We start from the raw sequence: 21,044 nt of genomic DNA, 5'->3' as shown, positions 1-21,044 counted from the left end.
AGTAGTCCAACGTCTTAACCACTGAGCTACCACTTCCCAGAACATTCAGCTTCACTGACCGAGAATTGAATCCTAGCCACTAGAAATAGCAAATACTGTAAATAGCTTTATCCAACTTTCAATCACTGGAGCAATACAAGTAAGAAAAACAATTCTAGATTTGCCTGAGGTTTTGTTGCGTCCACTTTCATGTGCAATTAATCTGAAACTGAGAAACTCAAGTATATTTTGAACAACACTAACTGAATAGGTAACTCATTACCAGAAACTCGTCCTTCTGAAAAAGGAATCCACCTATAAGGGCATTAATTATACAGATTGAGAGCTTCATTTACACATACCTTTGGGTTGAGTTCATGAAGGCACCCTACAGAAAAAGTACATTTTGCATAATTGCTTATCGATCGCCCCAACAGCGGCCCTCAGACTTTTACTTAAGCACGCTTCACGTAAACGGGGTTTCTGTTCTTTTCTCAATATAAAAAAAGGTGAAATTACCGTTTGTGGTAAACGCTACTTGCATACAGATGGGTTCCAAAAGTCTGAACCCATTTGATAAAATGCTTCCATTTTGCATTTTATTCGAAGGTAATTTTTTTTTTTTAAATCACAAATTATATTATGAGCAACAGCTTGTACAACGTCTTGGATTTTCAAACCTATACATTCACAGATGCAGTCTTATCCGAGCCCTTTTTTTTTTTTTTTTTAATTCATATAGAATATATTTCAAATAGATATTAATCATAAACCTGGACTAAAAAAAATTGTGAAGAATTTGAAAAATAAACTAGAAATATTTAGATGAATTTCAGAATTGTAGTATTTGGTATGTCCCCCCTTTTGCTTTAATGACAGCTACAATATTTACTCTATATATTCTGTCTATATATAAATGCATCCTGGCCTGTACATCAGGCAGAGATGCCACTCTTCAATGGCCTTCGGTTAATCTGGGAAGATAATTGTCTCTCTATTAGCTCTGCTGTCTCATCACGCCCGGCGGCTATGTTGGCTGCCATTCAAGCAAAGCTGGCTGACGTGCCAGAGAAACAGAATAGGGGGGAGGGTGGGGCTACAGCTACAGCTCAGAAACCAAACAGAGTTGACTCATGGATAGAACAAGACATTTATGTGGTTTGGAACAGACTGTATTGAGTGTGAGGCAAGGCCTGACTCAAAGCCTGAGTTAATATCCAAAACATGGCCAATGCGTCCTCATTTGAACCACAGTGATGTTCCAGGACATCGGGATTTGATCCATTTTAATTCTCTGTAGTTATGTCAGACTGTTGGTGCGGATTACGATAGAAGGGAGTGGAGGGAAAAATTAGACTGAATGTGAACTGCAACTCTACTCAAGTACTCAAAAGACTAACCGACAAACTCGGGAGTGCCAAAGATGTTTTTAAAATCGTTGCTAAAATCGATCTTGTGCGCCAGGCCGAAGTCGATGAGCTTAATGCGTGGGTGAGGCACGCTCCTATTCAGCAGCATGATGTTTTCCGGCTGGAGAAAGAAAGAAAAAAGAAGAAGAAGAAGAAGAAAGTTCAAGTTATTCAAATAACAAAGTGAAGACGACAAAAAAATCCAGCAAGCAAAGGATAGAGAAAAAAAAAACCACACGGATGGATACAAAGTGAAAGAGTGTGCAAGACAAAGGATCCGGAAATACACCATAACACATGGAAATCACATGCAAAGCTACAGAAGCATTCTCTAGAAAGCAGAATCTATCCAAGCTTGGCAGAAAGGCATTTGTCAGAATATTGCATGGGAATTATACTTCTTTCTCCTTGGACTGCATTATTTACAGCTTAATCTCTTAAAAGCTCTACTGACATAAAAATATCAAACTGACATGTTAAGAACTTCTTACGGAATTCATGCCGATCTTATCAGAGAGAGGTTAAAAGTAGTGTGTATCGGTTATATGCAAATCTGGAGACAAGTTTGCTTTTTCCACTACTTTGTACTTTATACACTACTACACTAAACGACTTACCACTACTTTGTGAACATTTTGTGTTGCTTAATATGTTAGCTATTTCCTTTTAGAGCAAAAGCCTTATGGATTGATGTGTCAGGTGATCAAAGTTTTCGTGACCGTTACGATGAGAAGTTAATGCAACCATGGAAGAAAAAAAGGTCACGGATTATTACACATCCTCTTAGAAGTTGTACCACTACTACACCAACACCAACAAACAGTCATCAGGTGCCATACAAGTGTGGTTGCGTGGGAATTAAATATGCTGCTGCTCAAACCAGCACCATACCTTCAGGTCAAAGTGAGCAATATGTTTGGAGTGCAGGTAGTTGACGCCATCCAGGATCTGTTTGAGAAACTCGGTGGCCTCCTCCTCGCTGAGAGACTCCTTCTCAGCCAAGAAGTCGAAGAGCTCTCCACCTGCCACACTGAGAACACCGGAAAAACACTGGTCAAAGGAGTAACTCCAGTTCAGAGGAGCCAGTTCTGAAATAACCTGTCTACGGCAAGTGAAATTTAAGAATGTTGTATTTAAAAAAAATCGAGAGTACAGGACAAGTTCAGTACAGGATTAAGGAATCAACTGTCTGAGCTGCCAAGCTGCCTGGAACATGCCCAAGACAGTAATCTGACAACTGGTCGAAGGCTAAAAATCCTAAGCAGAACAAATGAGGCCTTCAACAATGAATACTTTGACAACTGATTATTCTGCAATTATATTATTCCATTTAATAACATACTAAACACTCAAAGTGTATTTATATAAAAAATATTTCTATCAACTAATACTAGAATAGATTTTATATAAAAAGTCACTAGCTACAATACAGTAATACAAAAACTAATGCAAGTTCAGAGTTTCTATACCTTTTTTTTTTTTTTAAGTCGTTCTGCACATTTTCATGAAAATATACAGCAGTGTGACCATTAAACCAATCTTCTCAATCTATATATCAATCTACAGGGTGTCTCAAAAATACACAGGCTAAATTAACACTTTTTAGCAAAATGTCTTAAATTTTTCATACTTAGTTTATATTATATATGGCGATGGACTTTAACAGGAAACATGGCCAGCACATCACACACGAAATTGCTAATAAGTTGTTAATAAGTTTGACAAAACTTCTTAACAAATTCAAGAAGACTGGAAGTGTTGCGAATCAACCTAATAGTGGACGTTCACAAACATCCACTGACGAAGACACAACTGACGCGGTGCTAGCGTACTGTACATGGTTGTCTTGCGAACTGAAACAGAGACAAATCATATTTGTTGCGATGAATAAACTCAATGGTTTGAGGCATGAAGGAACTGACTCTTTTTGAGGACAGACTCCCAGCACTTTGATGTAAACCAAAAATGAATCAATGTAATCTTGAATTGATTCAAACAGAGCCAAGCTACTTGTGGCAACACTACTTCCCAACACTGCGCACTGCACATTAATGCAGGACATTCATCTGAACACAACATTCAAAATCCACATAAAAGAAATGCTGTATAAACCAGTTTGGCTTTGACTTCTTTGATCAAAGTAGGACACAAGAATGTTTTCTGACAGGATAGGAAAGATGGATAAATATAGGGATAAGTCTGAGATACATTTGGATAACCTTAATTAAGGAGAATGCTAGGAGGTTAATAAGCATGTTTCGAGAACATTGTGCTTTTCATTGTCAACAGCAGAGCGGAAGGTAAAATCTTCCCATACTCTTGAGCACTGTTGTACATTTTATCTGTTTTTGTTTCCAGCCTTTCCCCATCAAATGTGCTTTTAGTTTAAATGAAGTGACAATGTGTGCCACAGCCTGCTTCAGAAGATAAACCAAATAATCAATAATAATAACAACAACAACAACAACAACATTTGTTGCCAATTTAAAAATTTTGTTGATTAATTGTTACAGCTTTTCTCCAAATTCTAACAAGATTCTCAAGATTTATCACATTCTTGGACAATAGATAACCTTTGATTTATACCAATGACCATTTTAATCTAGATTAACATTTATATGATATATTCTACATGCAATTTTCTAAAACAAAAGGCATCAGATAAGCAGTCTGTGAATGCATAGGACTGAAAGTCAGAAATGTTGGCCAAGCTGTAATCATGGCTTCTGGCCAAGAGCTGACAGGATCTGGGTGTGTTTATTTAGGAAGAGGAAGCAGTGGAGCAGCTGTGCAGTGGTGACTATGATCATTTGTGCTGCTCGTGGTGAGGTCCAGCTGGGATATACCCACCAATCACTCTGCCACAAAAACAATTGCCCTAGATAGGTTTCTGTTCTCCCTTCAGCAGAAAACGCCTCAAAAAAGTGACAACTCCTTCACTTCAGTAGAGATGGGTGGCGGTGTTGTAAGCATCAGAGCAGGAAGTCTCAGGGTCTAATCTGTAACCGTTCAGTTATGCCCTTTCTCCAGGGTTGCGGGTGAGAGGAAAAAAAAGGGAGCATCACTAATGGATTATATGTAAAAATGTGAGCTCAGAGAATTTGATACTTCACAGTGCGGGTGCGAGTTATAAAACAAGCAAGCGGAATCAATTTATAACTGAAAACAGGTTTTAAAAAAAACACAAATGCGCACACAGTTAACACTGGAAGACTCTGTTATATGATCACGTGTATTTTCATGTCAGTTGCATTACAATGTTACAAATCAACATTCCATTACTGTGAATGAGGAAACATCAGAGCGTAATTACCATCCAGTAAAAAAGCTCTATGCAAAAAGTCGTTAACTTGTACGGAGAAAAAGTTCCTAGACTTGTTTGAAGGGCAAGGTTTCAAATGCTATTGTAAAGCAGATACAGTCTCGTGCAATCACACAATACAAGTGCCTCGAGACAATTAGATTTGTGTGTTTAAAACTCCGGGGGGAAGGGGGGGGGTTTAAATTCTCCAGTAATGCAGCTCAGCCACTGCAGTGCATCAGCTACCAAAAACAAACCCTTTTTTTTCATGAGTTTTGTGAGTTGTCACAAATTGTAAATCAGCTGTGCCATGAATAACTCTTTCTCCTGTTATATGGCAGCATGTATTTTGTCTTAATTGAATGACTTTCTATCAAGGCATTAATGTGCATTGGCAGACCCAATTGGGATTTTTGCCTATTCTTCAAGGTAAAACTGCTCCAGCTCTATCAAGTTGGATGGGTTCCGCTGGTGTACAGCAATCTGTAAGTCATACCATAGATTCTCAATTGGATTGTTGTCAGGGCTTTGACTAGACCATTCAAAGACATTTAAATGTTTCCCCTTAAACCACTCGAGTGTTGTTTTAACAGTATGTATAGGATCACTGTCCTGCTGGAACGTGAACCTTCGTCCCAGTCTCAAATCTCTGGAAGACTGAAACAGGTTTCCCTGAAGAATTTCCCGGTCGTTAGCGCCATCCAGCATTCCTTCAATTCTGACCAGTTTCCCAGTGCCTGCTGATGAAAAACGTCCCCATAGCATGATGCTGCTAGCTCCATGCTTCACGGTGGGGATGGTGTTCTCGAGGTGATGAGAGGTGTTGGGTTTGCGACAGACACAGCTCAACAAAAGCTCAACTTTAGGTCTCATTTGACCAGAATACCTTCTTCCCATATGTTTGGGGAGTCTCCCACATGACTTTTGGTGAACAGCAATCATGTTTGCTTGTTTTTTTTTTCTTTAAGCAACGGCTTTTTTTCTGGCCAATCTTCTGTAAAGCCCAGCTCTGTAGAGTGTACTTCTTAAAGTGGTCCTATGGACAGATACCCTAATCTCTGCTGTGGAGCTTTGCAGCTCCTTCAAGGTTATCATTGGTCTCTTTGTAGCCTCTCTGATTAATGCCCTACTTGCCTGGTCAGTGAATTTTGGTGGGCGGCTCTCTCTTGGCAGGTTTGTTATGGAGCCATATTCTTAATGGTGCTCCTTGGGATGTTCAAAGTACCGGATATGTTTTTTATAACCCTACCCTGATCTGTACTTCTCCACAACTTCGTCCCTGACCTGTTTGGAGAGCTCCTTGCTCTTCATGGTGCCACTTGCTTGATGATGCCCCATGATCAGTGATGTTGCAGACTCTGGGGCCTTTCAGAACAGGAGTATATACACACACACACACTGAGATCATATGACACTTAGATTGCACACAGATGGACTTTATTGAACTAATTATGTGACCTCCGAAGGTAATTGTTTGCACCAGACTTTATTTAGGGGCTTCATAGCAAAGGGGGTGAATACATATGCATGCAACACCTTTCCCTTTTTAATACATTTCGAATTTTATTAAAACAAGTTATTTTTTTCCATTTCACTTCACCAATTTGGACTATTTTGTGTATGTCCATTACACGAAATCCAAATAAAAATCCATTCAAATTACAGGTTGTAATGCAACAAAATAAGAAAAATGCCAAACGGGGTGAAAACTTTTGCAAGGCACTGGAACTGCCTACCGCCTGTAAACTGTTCGTGTCTTAAGGATTGTTCCACAGGTGCAATAATTATGGTTCATTGAACAAACATGAAAAATATTATTGGAAAGGGTTCAAACAAAGATCTGGAAAGCTTATTCGGATTTTACAAATTGATCTTTATAACACAGTCTCCTGAAAAAAAGGACGTTTCTTTTGTTGCCGAGTTTATCACAATTAATCTGTTTTTTTAAGCAGTCAATCGTAATTTAGACATTCATCTTTGTGGAGTGATCTAGCATGAAAGTAATAGACATGAAAGAGTATCTTTCTAATACTCGTGTGCTGCTAAAACATTGTACGCATGTGATTGCACAAACAGGCCCGGCCGGTCCTGCACGTAAGGAACCGGTTCTCAGAGCCACATGACGTGGTCGCATTAAGATCAATGTAACGGACTGATCATGTTAGAGGTTTGCGTACATGAGTGACTGTGCTCAAGCTGAGTAGCTAAAGTGTACATATTCTTGACAGCTGCACAAGAGACCTTTGTTTTAAACAATAAAAACATCTGGTGTGGAGAAACAATACATCTGGCATAAAAAGAAAAGAAAAAACAACTAAGGACTAGCAGTCTAATCAGTTCCGCTCAGTTTCCCCCCCTTCAACATGGTCAAGAATCAGGTGTCATGTTGCACATGCTCAACTTTTTTCCAAGATTTAGACCCTATTTATCATTTCTGCACATAAAAAACTTAAACAGCCTGCAAACTCTTTTACAAATCCTGTTTCTGTTTGCATTCGGAAAGTCAAAACGTCCTATACTCACAGCTCGAGGATGAGAATAACCTCGCTCTTGTTCTCAAACACGTCGTGCAGAGTGATGACATTGGGATGCTGGATTTGCTTCAGGATGCTCACTTCCCTCTCAATGTCTTCCTTGGACACCCCACGCCGACTCGATTTGCTCCTGCGCTTCTTGATGAACTTCGCGGCATACTCATATCCTGTGCTCTTCTTGCGACATTTCCTCACCACGGCAAACTGACCACTGGAGAAGAACAACGGATTCATGGTTAAATCAATGCACTGGTTCAAAAAAATAAAATAAAAAGCCTTTATCATCACTATAGAGTGCTGCAGGGATGATGTATTTTTGTAGGCCAACCCGGAAGTTAGCATCACTCTGGTTCACTTGACAAAAATCCAATAAGGATTTCCACCGGCTTTTAGACTGTTACAGAAAATCAGCTCTGTGACGAACAAAAATTTATGATTCTTACATGTTTTGTTCATCAAGACAATCTTCACAAATTAACACAACTTTTATGAATTTTGAAGCCTAAATACAAATCGGCAGAAGTAAAAAGCTAAAAGTTAGTCTATAAACGAACACCACCACGACTTCAACGTCACCACCGCTACGCTTCCGACAACTCTTTCAATCTTGAATAGTTTGCAAGAACACGAGTAGAAACACAACGAGGCTGTAGTCGAGGGGTTTTCCTGTTCGGCATGATGATGTTTAATATCAACCTCTATAGTCTCATTTAGCCACTTGTTAGCTCCAGTCTTTTTCAAGACATCTTAAAAAGTTTAAAGCATTACCAGTGGGGTATTTTTGATGTATTTCATGCCGTAGAATATGGTCTTAACCCCAGACCTTATTTGAAGGCATTTAACCAAAAACCCACTCAAAAAAAACCCAACGATTCTGGACGATGGAACCAGAAGTGCTAAAACGTGAACTCATTTCCAGGTTTCAGGACTCGTTCCTGAGGCACTCTGTTAGAGCACAGTGATCTGATGTCTTATTAATGCATCATTATAGTTTGTTATAGAGGCATCACCATGATTATGTGCAACACCATAAAGGCAGCGCTGAGCACAAAATGTGAAACACGGAATCTCTTCAACTGGGAATGTGCTTTTTATATCCTGCAACTTTGAGCCATGTTCTCAGTCTGCAGTACTTCACAGTCATATTCTACCACATTCACAGCTCCGTCTCAGTCACGATGCAGGCTGTGAACAATTTCCAAGACGTAGCACTACTGCCAGAAGCTCGCAGTAACCCAAGTCGAGAAGACATCGTGTAAAGACTAGGCATGCTGCTAATCGCAACTCTGCAGTGTAAAACAGGACACAGTTCTTCACAGTGTCTCACTGGTTGGCTCAGGACCTTGATTTAATATATAAATAACTAATATAATCTATTACCTACAACGTATTTACTATACATACTCTATGCGGTATATATTTGTTGAACAGCTGTGGCAAAGACACCAATTATGGACTTTTACACTGCGGAAGTAACAATTTGCCTCGTGAACACGACCGTTTTCGAACCATGTGGAGAAGGAAGATAGTCCTTTCATTGGAGCTTTCTCATGTTAATGACCTCCATTCCAAAGGGCTCCACCTTTTGTCACCCTAGTGCCAAAAAACCCCACAGCAGATAGAGATGGGGCATTTGCATTTTTATTGTTACGACAAAGCACAGACTCCTGCAAATCAGTGTTAATGAAAGAAGATTTGCTACACAGGATCTGCGGATCATTATATTATCTGACCGGAATGCTTAAATTCGAAATGTTAGTCATAAGTAGAGAAAGCACTTAGTCAGTAAATGTTCAATAATTTTCTTTAAGAGCAGCTCTGACATTGTAAATTACAGGTTCATTAATGTGATCATTCTAATGCATTATCTTTTCTATAGTAACAATGAATTCATAGGGACTTGCAAGTCTCCACATAATCCGAGCTACTAATGATAAATATATTAAATGTTTAATGTATGTTTAATGAAGAAAACCTTCTAACTGTTTATAAACACTCTCTCTCTCTCACTCATATATATTATATACCTTCAGTGTTGGAAGCACACGATTGTAAAGGATGTGTTTATATGCTGTGCTGTAGCGTTACAATTTCTCTTCACTGGAACTAAGGGTCTCAAACCTGTCCTAGCATGACAATGCTGTTGTGAACAAACCACATTTGGTGTAGAACTCCAGAGCCCTGCACAGAGCCCTGACCTCAATCCAGCCGAACCTTTGGGATGAACTGGAAGCCCTACTTGACTGACATCAGTGCCTGACGTCACTATGCTCTTGGGGATGAAGGAACACAAACCCCCAAAGCCTCTAGTGGAAAGCCTTCCCAAAAAGAGTGGAGATTATTATAACAGCAAAGGGCTACTCAATCTGAATGCGATGTTCAACAAGCATAAATAAGTGTGATGGTTACGTGTCCACAAACTTTTGGCCATATAGTGTACGAGATGTCTATTTAACATTTATAGAAGGAGTCTCCGGTGTCAGTAACAGTCAATAACAGAACAGTCTTTGCTTTACAGATTGTTGGTAACAAACTGCATCTTTCTGTCTTATTAACTTCAAGAAAAAAGGAGGGAATGCCTGTTTATGGCTGCTATAATGTAAGTGATAACAGGAAATAACCTGTTCCACAGATGATGTTCACAGATTTTTGAGCCATGTTTTAGACATAAAATGGCACCAGCCGTGTCATCATCTACAACTGACATTTTGTGTCTTTTTGCTTCATTTTATAACTTAAGCAAGAATTTTGGTCTGCCTTGTTCATGGTTTGAGGTAGGTAATTTTGGTAACCTCTGCCTCAAATTCAAAAGGTTTTGAGGTTGCTCATAGACAGATTTCAGTCATCAAACAAGGATGTGAGCAGAGACATGAAAGAAAATAATCCATCCAATATCTGTTCCACTTATCCTACACAGGGTTGAGATGGGAGTCTGGAGCCTATCACAGGAGCACAAGGCAGAGGATGCCAACCCATCGCAGGGCACAATCGCACACACACACAAACACACACTACGGACAATTTGGAAATGCCAGTCAGCCTACTATGCATGTCTTCCGAAGCACAAGGAGAACATGCAAACTCAGCACACATAGAGTGGAGCCAGGAATCAAACCCCCAAGCCCCAGATGTGCAAACATGCTAACCACTAATCCACCGTGCATGCTAAAGAAAATAACCAATTTCGGTTCCTTTTTTTTTTTTTTTTTTTTTAAAACAATGTTGGTTAAGTACATTTTTAAAGCCATTAATTTAGGAGTTATGTCCCACAGAAAAGCCGATATAATATGTATTCTACTGTTGCATTACTTTTACTAAATAATTAAAAACAATACACCCTTGAGCTTCTCTTACACTTACTGGATATTCTAATATACTGGAAAGTATGAATTCGAGTATATGACAAAATAAAATTTAGTATAAACAAAATAATCCGAGTGTTATAAGGACTGTGTTAAACAGTTTAATCATGACCGAAAGTTCAATAGTGGTAACTGGTTCACAGTTACAAAACATACGTTTGTCCATTTCAGTTTATCAAGGTTATTGCTTAATAACTGCATGAAAAAAAAAGAAGAAAAAAAAAAAACCACACATGCACACAACTATGCCTCATGACGTTCCCAGCTTGGCTTTTGTCAGGAGGACACAGCTGAATGCTTCTGTCAGTGACACCCTTGAATGAGAGGATCAAGGCTTCCTCAGCCATGCCGGTTTCCATGGTAGTAGTAACATGGAAGGAAAAAAAGAAGGATTGCTTCCTCAGCCCACTTCATACTGCAAATTGCTGCCAACCCCTGCTGTACACTGTGAATTGCAAACTAGCATCACCAGCGGCCCAGCAACCACCTGACAAAGACGACGACGCTGTCTTCCCCTCATGCGAATCGGCCCGTTAGGGAAGCACTGCCCTGTCGAGAGCCATCCAGGTCTGATCTGAAAAGGAGATTCGGCAAACATATCAAGACGTCAGTGTGACAAGGCTCTTGTGCTCCTAAGATTTGGAGCTCCATGGTGATGAAGAGCCTCGTTAAACACGACGAACGTTCAAAGGCCTCGTCTGGTGAAAGTGCTCTCCAGATTGGGCACTATGGGAGTTCTGTACAAATCTGCAAGCGCATCGTTATCAAGCCGAGACCGAGACTGGTACCCATCCACCTTCAATGGGTCTCCTGGTGTTACACAGAGCCTAGTTCTTGCTCCTCCGAAGCTACTCCCACGTTAACATTATACGCCTAGCCTATAGAACAAATGTAATGAGCACAGCTCAAAACTAAATTGTGTACTAGTGTAAGTTTTAGATCCTATCATTTTTAAAGCCTTTGTGTGAAATATGTTACAGGGAGCTCCATTTGAACAATAAATCCAGCACATTTTCTGCATCTTATGACCAGGAAACACCAATACTGAAGTGAGAGCCTCAGCAAAGTATAAAAGATTTGTGCCATGTCATCAAAAGGACGCTCATCCTAAAGTTAGGTAATACTATAATAAATGATAGTTTTAATAATTAATTAAACAGAACACAATCTAAATTCAGATGCAAGTGTTAAATGAAAAGAACACAAAGCTGTTCATTAGATAACTAAACAAATAAGACATTAAATGAAAACATTTAAAACGATGCTAACAGTGATAAACTCGCTGTTGTCTGAGCATTAATGTCAAGTTCTCCCTAAACACATGCAGAATAATGTTATAGTCCAATACTGCACAAGCCCAAAATATATCAGTGGTAATCTAAAACTAGCAGCGAGTTGGGTAAAAGAACAGTATTCTGTACAAAATATTGGCCTTTTTTCACCTGTCGGTGGATATTATGGAAATAAGCAATTACCTACTGCCCTGAAAGAGAGTTTGGGCTCTGAAAACTCTACCTAGCATCGTGCATAGTGCTTTTTCATTAAGTGTTGAGTGAAATTACATTTCAATATTTCTTTGACATCTAATATAATAATATATTGTCATGCTCTCCAAGTAAAACCACTGTATTTAACCCGTGTGCGTCAATTTAAAAAAGTTACACACAGGTCCACAGTGGACAAAAATGGCCATGTCCAAAAACTGTCAAAAATATTATATATTAATATTTTTTTCCACTTTCACTGATGTTGATTTTTATTTATTTATTTATTTATTTATTTTTACCAGCATCAGTTCTGATCATAATTACCAAACATTCCTACCTTTTCAGAATTTTAAACACTGGTTTGTTACATAATGCAAAAATCCTCAAAGCTCAGTAACCTTTTTTGACTCGTATACATGGGGTGGGATTTGTGATTTCCAGTACAATATCATTTCTTTCTTTCAAACTGTTCACACACACACAATTACACACATACAAACCAAACTCTGATATCCACACACACCCCATACCCACCCCCACACACACACACAATTATAGCTGCATCATTTATTCAGCTGGTCTGCAGCGCTCTATAGTACAGCAGAGTCAGATAAAAGGAAAAGCATGTATTTTCCCCACAGGCTAAACCTGAGAAAATACTACACATTTCAGAATATTTGATTTTATGCTTAATCATCATGGGGATCAAATATTGCCGTTTCAATGGGGACATTTTTTTCCTTGAGGTCCCGAGTGTAACTATTTTGTGTACCTAGTTTAAAATAGACTTATGAAAGCAAATGAGGGTGAAATATTAAAATTCCCCCCAAAAATCCACAACTTTTGCAAAATTTATGCTGTTTGCATTACCACAGACAAAATTATTTATAAAATAAATAAATAAATAAATAAATAAAAGACAAAAATGTCCATAAGGACGCACAAGGGCTAAAATATTTCCTCACATTTGACGTTACTGGAGAAGTGAACTTGTATGCTGATGTGCATCAGTCAAGGCAAAAGGTTTCCCAGACTCCATGGCATTAGCGTCTCTAACGCTTCCTCACCCAATTTTTCATGTCATGTACAGGGTATGTGATATAAATCATTGTTTACAGATCAAACAGATTTAATGGAAAACATAATAAATAACTATAACACTGGGTTATATTTAATACATGCCCAGCAAGTGTACTATATTATGTTACTGTTTCTTTAGTTGGTAAAGGGTGTTATGGTATTAATGATGCAGGTGTGAAGAGAGACATTACTGCCATGTACAGTGCACATGTATTGTAAAAAAGTGTTTTGCATGCTTTAACACACTCCTGTTTTAAACCCCAATCCTTGATTGGGACAATTTATTTTTGATGGCAATCTTAAAGAAGCAAATACAGTGACAAGAGACTCACACAGTAAAAGCAGTTAATTATATACCTGATGCTGAGTGCTTGAAACTTGTTTTCTTCATCCATGTATTAGCTGAAGCCACTGTGCACGTCTCACCCCAATTTTAACCAGGAGTGCAAGTTTGTGTCAGTTGAGGACAAGCTCCAAAGCATTTGTCTTAGCTCTTAGCTAGACAATTTGTCAATAAAAGATCAATATGAAAAATGTGAAAACTCTGATTGCCAAATTAACTTCTGAAAGGCATGTTCGAAGAAAATTATTGAACCTAAGATTAGAAAACCTCTAGTGTTGGCTAGTTAGTGTAATTGTGACGTTGTTAAAAAAAAAAGTGCTGAGTAACATTAAGGAGAAAGCAGAACATGTGCAATAACAACAACAAATCACTCATAGAAGTTATTTGGAATGACAAACTGGCAGTGGTTCAAATGAAAGTGCTTCCCTGTGGAATGCATCTTAGTCTAGGCTGTCCTCACTGAGAATCAGAGAGCGGGAGAGTTATAGTTGGTATAATGTCCTCCTGGTCTACTAAGAGGAAAAGCTTGTCGAACACAGAGTTACCTGACACACATTCTTCTGACATACACAAGCAGAAAATCCCTCTTGTTAATGATACCCGTGGGATCCTCTGAAGAGGCCACACTGAGTTAAACTCTATTGGGCAAAACATCCAACTACGATTAATGATTTAATTAGCATTTAAACAAATCATTTCACCTTTACTCATGGACCCGAGAACGTAAGAGACCCAGATGAGGATTTTAACCACCACAGAACTGTGTTGTCATTGTTACAATTTCTGGACGGGGCTTCCAACTTTTGGCCAGTTTGTCTGAAAGGGAAACTTGAGCTGGACCATGGGGGAGGGCTGGAACAACACCCTTTTCTCCTTTGCAGTGCTGCTTTCTGTTTACTTTTAGGTGGGCTACTTGAGATGCTCCTCAAGCACGGTGAACATTGACAGATTTGCATTAAACAGCAGTGAGTGGAGGGCGGTTCATTAGAGGAGATGTGTGGAGTTTGTGTGCTTGGATCCCATGCTATAGTAGCCATGGTATTTATAGCTTCATCATCTGCATTAATATTTATTACATGGGGGAACCGTAACTAAGCACAGTCTCGTAATACTGGTACCGGAGATTATCTAGGACATGTTGTAATGCCAGTAATGGTTGCCATAAAAGATGGTCCATCATAGACCATGGACTTAGTGGTAAGATTGTCTGTAGCATGACTTATTTATGTCAAGCCAAGCATTTCCATTGCTGTACATGCTTAAGCTGCATTTCCAACAAGCCAACATCTGTATCCTTGGCTTCCTTAAACTTCAAGCTCAGTCTGTCTTCACATCAGGGGGAAATTGTTTTCTCGCTGAAACAAAAGCAAGCTGGACAGATAAGATTAGAAAGTTACTGTCATGAGGAAAAGACAGAAGGGTGAGAGTGAAGATGAAAGAATCCTCCGCTTTCCATTTTCCGGGACACTATCAGTTTGCACAAACAAGGGTAGTGAGCAATAATTGGAATTCTAGCCACATATCATTAGTCTTGCTTTTTCTACGCAAACATAAGCAGGATAGGGAGGAGCTGCCGCAGAAACAGGAAACACGGAAGAGAGCTTGAAGATGTATATTATGTACAATTTAGGCCCGTTCACTGCGGTCCGTTTAACGACCCGTGTCTAAATCCATAGCTAGATAAGAGACTATTAATAGCTAGATAACAGACCATATGCCGCACACTGCATCAAATTGGTCTGCATGGCTGTCGTCCCAGAAGGAAGCCTCTTCTAAAGATGATGCACAAGAAAGCCCGCAAACAGTTTGCTGAAGACAAGCAGACTAAGGACATGGATTACTGGAACCATGTCCTGTGGTCTGATGAGACCGAGATAATCTTATTTGGTTCAGATGGTGTCAAGCGTGTGCGGTGGAAACCAGGTGAGGAGTACAAAGTCAAGTGTGTCTTGCCTACAGTCAAGCATGGTGGTGGGAGTGTCATGGTCTGGGGCTGCATGAGTGCTGCTGGCACTGGGGAGCTACAGTTCATTGAGGGAACCATGAATGCCAACATGTACTGTGACATACTGATGCAGAGCATGATCCCCTCCCTTTGGAGACTGGGCCGCAGGGCAGTATTCCAGCATAACGACCCCAAACACACCTCCAAGACAACCACTGCCTTGCTAAAGAAGCTGAGGGTGAAGGTGATGGACTGGCCAAGCATGTCTCCAGACCTAAACCCTATTGAGCATCTGTGGGGCATCCGCAAACGGAAGGTGGAGGAGCATAAGGTCTCTAACATCCACCATGTCGTCATGGAGGAGTGGAAGAGGACTCCAGTAGCAACCTGTGAAGCTCTGGTGAACTCCATGCCCAAGAGGGTTAAGGTCATGCTGGAAAATAATGGTGGCCACACAACATATTGACACTTTGGGCCCAATTTGGATATTTTCACTTAGGGGTGTACTCACTTTTGTTGCTAGCGGTTTAGACATCAATGGCTGTGTTGAGTTATTTTGAGCGGACAGCAAACTTACACTGTTACACAAGCTGTACACTCACTACTTTACATTGTAGCAAAGTGTCATTTCTTCAGTGTTGCCACATGAACAGATATCATCAAATATTTACAAAAATGTGAAGGGTGTACTCACTTTTGTGAGATACTACACAAAAAAGTATTCTTGACCTCTTATTCAAATAGCTAAGTGCCCCATTATTGCGTCGCTGTACTATCACATTGACCACAAAAAAGACTATTTATAGTGAACACTTCATTTTACAGGAGCATTAACATTTTTGGGCAAAACAACTGTTTCCTTATACCCACCCCCTCCCCTCCCAAAAAAATGTGATTTAAAAAAAATAATAATTTGGGTTTTCCCATAAGTAGGCTATGTGAATGACATTGCTGTGACTTTGATATAATTCAAATCATTACTTATTTAAAAAGAGTATACTGTTTAAAATGAGAACTTTAAGGATTTAACTTTAAAGAAGTATTTGTTGCAGTGGCCAAATCACCAAATATCTTACATTTCACAAAAGTGCAGAACTCGTGTAGATCTGGAGTTTTTCCATTACAATTCCACTTCAAGGCAAGTTTTGGATCAATTATTACCAAAAGTTGTTTCATTTTTTACAGTTATCACATTATCTTGTGATGTAAATGTACACAGAGCCAGTCGAAAAAAGGACACCTAGGTGCTCTGGATAATCCAGAGGAAATGCATGTCTGGACCAGCTTTGCCCTGGCTTGCCCTTCGTACTGGATTTGAATATCATTCTTCCAAACCCCAACCATCAACCCGGCCTTGTGCTACGGCAATTTGTACAGAAACTATAACGAAAAGGACTCGGTCAAATGTCACTGTTTGATGTGAAGTAGAGGAATCGTTTTCTCCTCTAGAGCTGGCAATGTTCCCCTTCCTGTGTTCTCTTCCAATTTTCCCCTCATCTCCATAGTGAAGCATTAGTATTCAGAGCATTGCTGTGGATCACCTGAAATGAAGCGCACAGTGCCTTGCAGCATGTCTACCCACAGACTCATGTGAAGATTAGACATTTATTTATTTCCAAATGGAAACAACACATCCAATCTTAGCACAAAAGACAGAGACTATTAAACCTTTATATCATTTTAAACGATTATACACGAAAATCCCACATGCTTCAGAAGTTAATATAATACCTCACTTAGAGAATTTTGACTTCATCACCAGATCTCACACTATAAAAAAATATCCCCAAAAGCAGCAGACACTAGCTGACTCACAGCATTTATAATGTATTCCATAGACTCCTGCTTGGAAAACCCCCCCAAAGACCTAACTTTGATGAGACCCATGCTGCCCTTAGTTCATGTCTCAAGGATTCAGTTGCACAAAACTAGGACTGAAGAACACAAGATAATCATCGGCCTAATCGTTAGCCTCAATCCTGCCATAATCTGAGTCAAAATATGAGGGATGAACGCTTCAAAACATACATTGAATTCTGCACACAATGTGAATGAGTCATGAGCACAAAGAGCAATGATCGCCACTCCCATGCTGTGGAAATGCTGGCTGCAGATTACCAATTACTCACGAGGACCCAAGAGCAGACACTGGCAATGAAACGCCTCCCACAGGAAAAGCCAATTCACATGCATTTCAACATCAGATGGCCTTTTACACTATTAGCTATTGGGATTAAAAAAATTGTTTTTTCCCCACCCTCAGCACATAAACTATAACGCTATGATGATGTAATTCTGTTCAAATGGCACCAGCATGAAAGACTGATCCAAAAACTAATCATGAAAAGATAATGGATTTTGAACCATACATTTATAAGGACATCATCTGTCCAGATTACTTAAAGTACTCAGTAAAAGCTTGTTTAGAAAGACAGTTTATCAGGAACCGTACACCTGCTTTAACCTGTGCACTTGTGCATTCATTCAATTATATGGCAGGTGCGCAAAGCATAAAATCATCCAGACTGCTTCGAGCTGACAGGAAGGCTATGGTAACCACTCTTTACAACTGTGGTGAGCAGAAAAGCATCTCAGAATGCACACCACCATCAAACCTCAAGCCAAGAACGGGAATCTGAAGCTATACTGCCCACAGGCTCGGCAGTTTAAGACAGTTTAAGTTGTAAAAATGTCACCTGGTCTGTCTTCAGAAATACCCAGAGCAGCCTGTCAGGCACCAACAACATTGGCTGATTGGATAATTGCATGAATGAGCAAAACTGTCGGTGAATGGATGTCTAAGAATATACTGCTACAGACCATGCTACACATTTTGTCTCAATTTCCTCAAAATGAATGGTTGTGCTCGGATGAGAGTTTGCACCTGGTATATAACGTGTCTGTTCCCAGGTCGTTGTAGATGTTCTACTTTCCCTGCAAGCATGAGCTGCTGTTTCACTTGGGGCCAAGTTAACGTCACACGAGCGTAGAAAAGCAACCGTGGGACTAAAGCTTCGGAGATCACAAGGGCTCCTCTTTCACGCCGGCTGCATATAACATATCAAACGGATATGTGTTGGGACAAAGGTGTGTAGTAAACCTTCGCAACACATGGAGACGCACATTCATACTATACACATATGCATTGTTAAGCTAGTCTGAATAACAGACATTGCGATATTAAAGGAATCAGATGAACAAAAGAGCTTTTAGATTTTGGGTCTTTTCTTGTAGAGCTATTGTTCAGAGAACCTTGTTATTGCTGTATCTACTGTCCTGTCAGCTTCACAGATTAGAGAATATACACTTCTTGTAAACGATATTGCAATTTAGACCTGTGACTGTCGATTAAACCCTCCCTCCCCCGCTTGTATAAATCACGTCGCCTGGGTTTAAACCCCTGCGAGTTTCATGACAAAGATGCTTTTGTGTTGGGCCGCTGCTGCCCCGTCACGGTTCCTCAGTGGGGTTCCAGTGTGGTCAACATAACCCCAGCAGCTGTTACATCCGAAACAGCCCAAAACACTACACACCCAAGCGTCAAGTGATGTTTGTGGTTAACATCAACTCATGCATTAAATATACCTTTTTCTGTTTAGTTAAACCCCTCACACTTCTGAATGGTCCACAGAAAGGAAACACCTGGGATTGCAGTCCTGTTTTGACAGCATTGTTACCGTTACTCTATTCACGTCTCTCCGAGCCATTTTTTGCCCAGCCTGGTACTGTTAATTAAAAAAAAAGCCTTGGTGCGGCAAGGCTCAGACAAACAATTTCCCCTGCCAAACTACTATCTGTGAGTTTCTCAGCCATTGTACAGAGATAGGGTCTGTCTCGAATTTTCCTCCAATTACACAATAAAAAAAAAGAAAAGAAAAGAAAAAGCTTTGGTGCTTGACTGACAAGTGAATAAACTGCAAGAAGGACGGCAAAAAACAACCGAGCAGATGCTTGGCACGACGACATGAACGGTTTTCAGGCAATCTTTTAAAAATATTACTCAATAATTCAAAAGCGAGCATGAGAATGAGCAACGCAGCAACTGAACGCGCAAACTAAAGACTAAGGGTATCTTTAGATCATTTACATCTAAATGAACAATACACGTTATACAGGGTGTGCAGAAAATGGTAGTTGATGTTGCTGCATCATGGGATAGCTGAGTGAACTGTGAGAAGTGTGTCAACATGTACACCGTTATGAACGAGGGAGGATATCCTATGATTTTTCTCTTGGTGTGGACTGGCTCACTACAAGAACTCCGGCTTTGTTGCTCATGCCATACTGCTGAAATATCACATGTCACATGACAGGCCTGCTAGTATGACATTTAAGAATATAGGAGACAAATGCAGATAAACAAACAAACAAACAAACAAACAAACAAACAAACATGTAGCACCACAGGTTTAGGAGATTTTCAGCTTAACTGGCACAATTTTCAACAGAACCCCTAAGAAGCTTTGTGTTAAAAAATATTCCAATTATGCACATGCTAACATCATGAGGCATAAAGCATTGTGTTGTACGAGCTAACAGAATTGGACTTTTTTCCCCTTTCTCAGATGAATCAAGCAGTACCGATCATCTGATATCTCTACAGTACAAAGCCTCATTTTTTCACCTGATTCTCAGAACTGATTTACTGATTAACACAATTTGCACTTTTGGAGGCATGTGTCTTGCTCTGCTTTTCTTTTTCACTCTGCATAACTGTAAAATGGAACGGTTGTCACGGTCGGATTCAGCAGAGGGATTCGGACAGCTGGGAGATTGCAGTCTCAGCTTCTCCGTTAACCCTGAGAGCTGCAAACTAATCTGATCTCTCATTCAGCAATTAGGTTTCCCCCCCAGTATTGATTCAGTTAAAACTGGGCCTTTTGATTATGAGAACATTATTAATAGTAGAGTCTTTATTTTCATTTTAGCTGTCTGAACTAGCCTTAAATCCTTTATGAAAAGTAACAGTTCAGATGCACAACTTTTACACACAATCTTTCCAGAAAGCGATTTGATAAGGGACTTTTAGGCTTAATATGATGAGAAACTATGAGGAATATTCTGAAGAAAGAGGCCCAAGTAGGGAAACTATCCAGTCAACTCAATTAAATGCAATTTTGCTGGAATGGACCCAAGTATACTGGAAGCAACTGCCAAACGGACAGTTTTTCTAGCTTGAATGATCATTTGTCCACTCCGATTGTTCAATATCATTAAGTACCATTTTTACTAGTTTCTGCTACTGGCAAGCTTTGTTAGGAAATTAACAATTTTATCATCTGAGCACTGCACAGATGTCCATACACCATAATCAAATATTATTATCTAATATATAGCTCCAAGAACAGTCTTAGGCTAGTGATAATATACATGTCTTACACTAACTATCCAACTGGACCAATATCTGCTATATTAACTCCATGCAGGATTTTAGGCTGCCTTCGCATGCAACTACTCTGAGGCTAACCAATCAAACAATTTCATTAGGCCGTTTCTTTCCAGCTGGTGTAAACACTCCATGCTGTATGTGCATACAAAAAAAAAAAAAAAAAAAAAAAAAAAACTGGAACATTGTCCACCAGACCAATTTGGGGTCTTGGTCCT

The 21,044-nt window shown here is 39.6% G+C and overlaps 1 protein-coding gene across 4 annotated transcripts in view; it reads right to left on the bottom strand.

The window, feature by feature from the left end:
* Positions 1–21,044, bottom strand: part of dapk1 (death-associated protein kinase 1) — a 70,522-nt gene that overhangs the window by 35,787 nt on the left and 13,691 nt on the right. For 3 of the 4 annotated variants that reach the window (XM_017451791.3, XM_017451794.3, XM_047149897.2), the window contains exons 3-5: positions 7,213–7,434; positions 2,280–2,418; positions 1,380–1,509 (exon numbers count right to left, since the gene is read on the bottom strand). In XM_017451791.3, the coding sequence (XP_017307280.1) occupies positions 1,380–1,509; positions 2,280–2,418; positions 7,213–7,434 (491 nt within the window). Of the gene's footprint in view, positions 1–1,379; positions 1,510–2,279; positions 2,419–7,212; positions 7,435–21,044 lie in introns of those variants that run through there. The other variant, XM_047149898.2, reaches the window with a different exon arrangement.

The sequence above is a fragment of the Ictalurus punctatus genome, chromosome 22 (genome assembly GCF_001660625.3).
Source record: "Ictalurus punctatus breed USDA103 chromosome 22, Coco_2.0, whole genome shotgun sequence".
NCBI classification, from domain to species: domain Eukaryota; kingdom Metazoa; phylum Chordata; class Actinopteri; order Siluriformes; family Ictaluridae; genus Ictalurus; species Ictalurus punctatus.
This window is presented reverse-complemented; position numbering and strand designations above follow the sequence as displayed.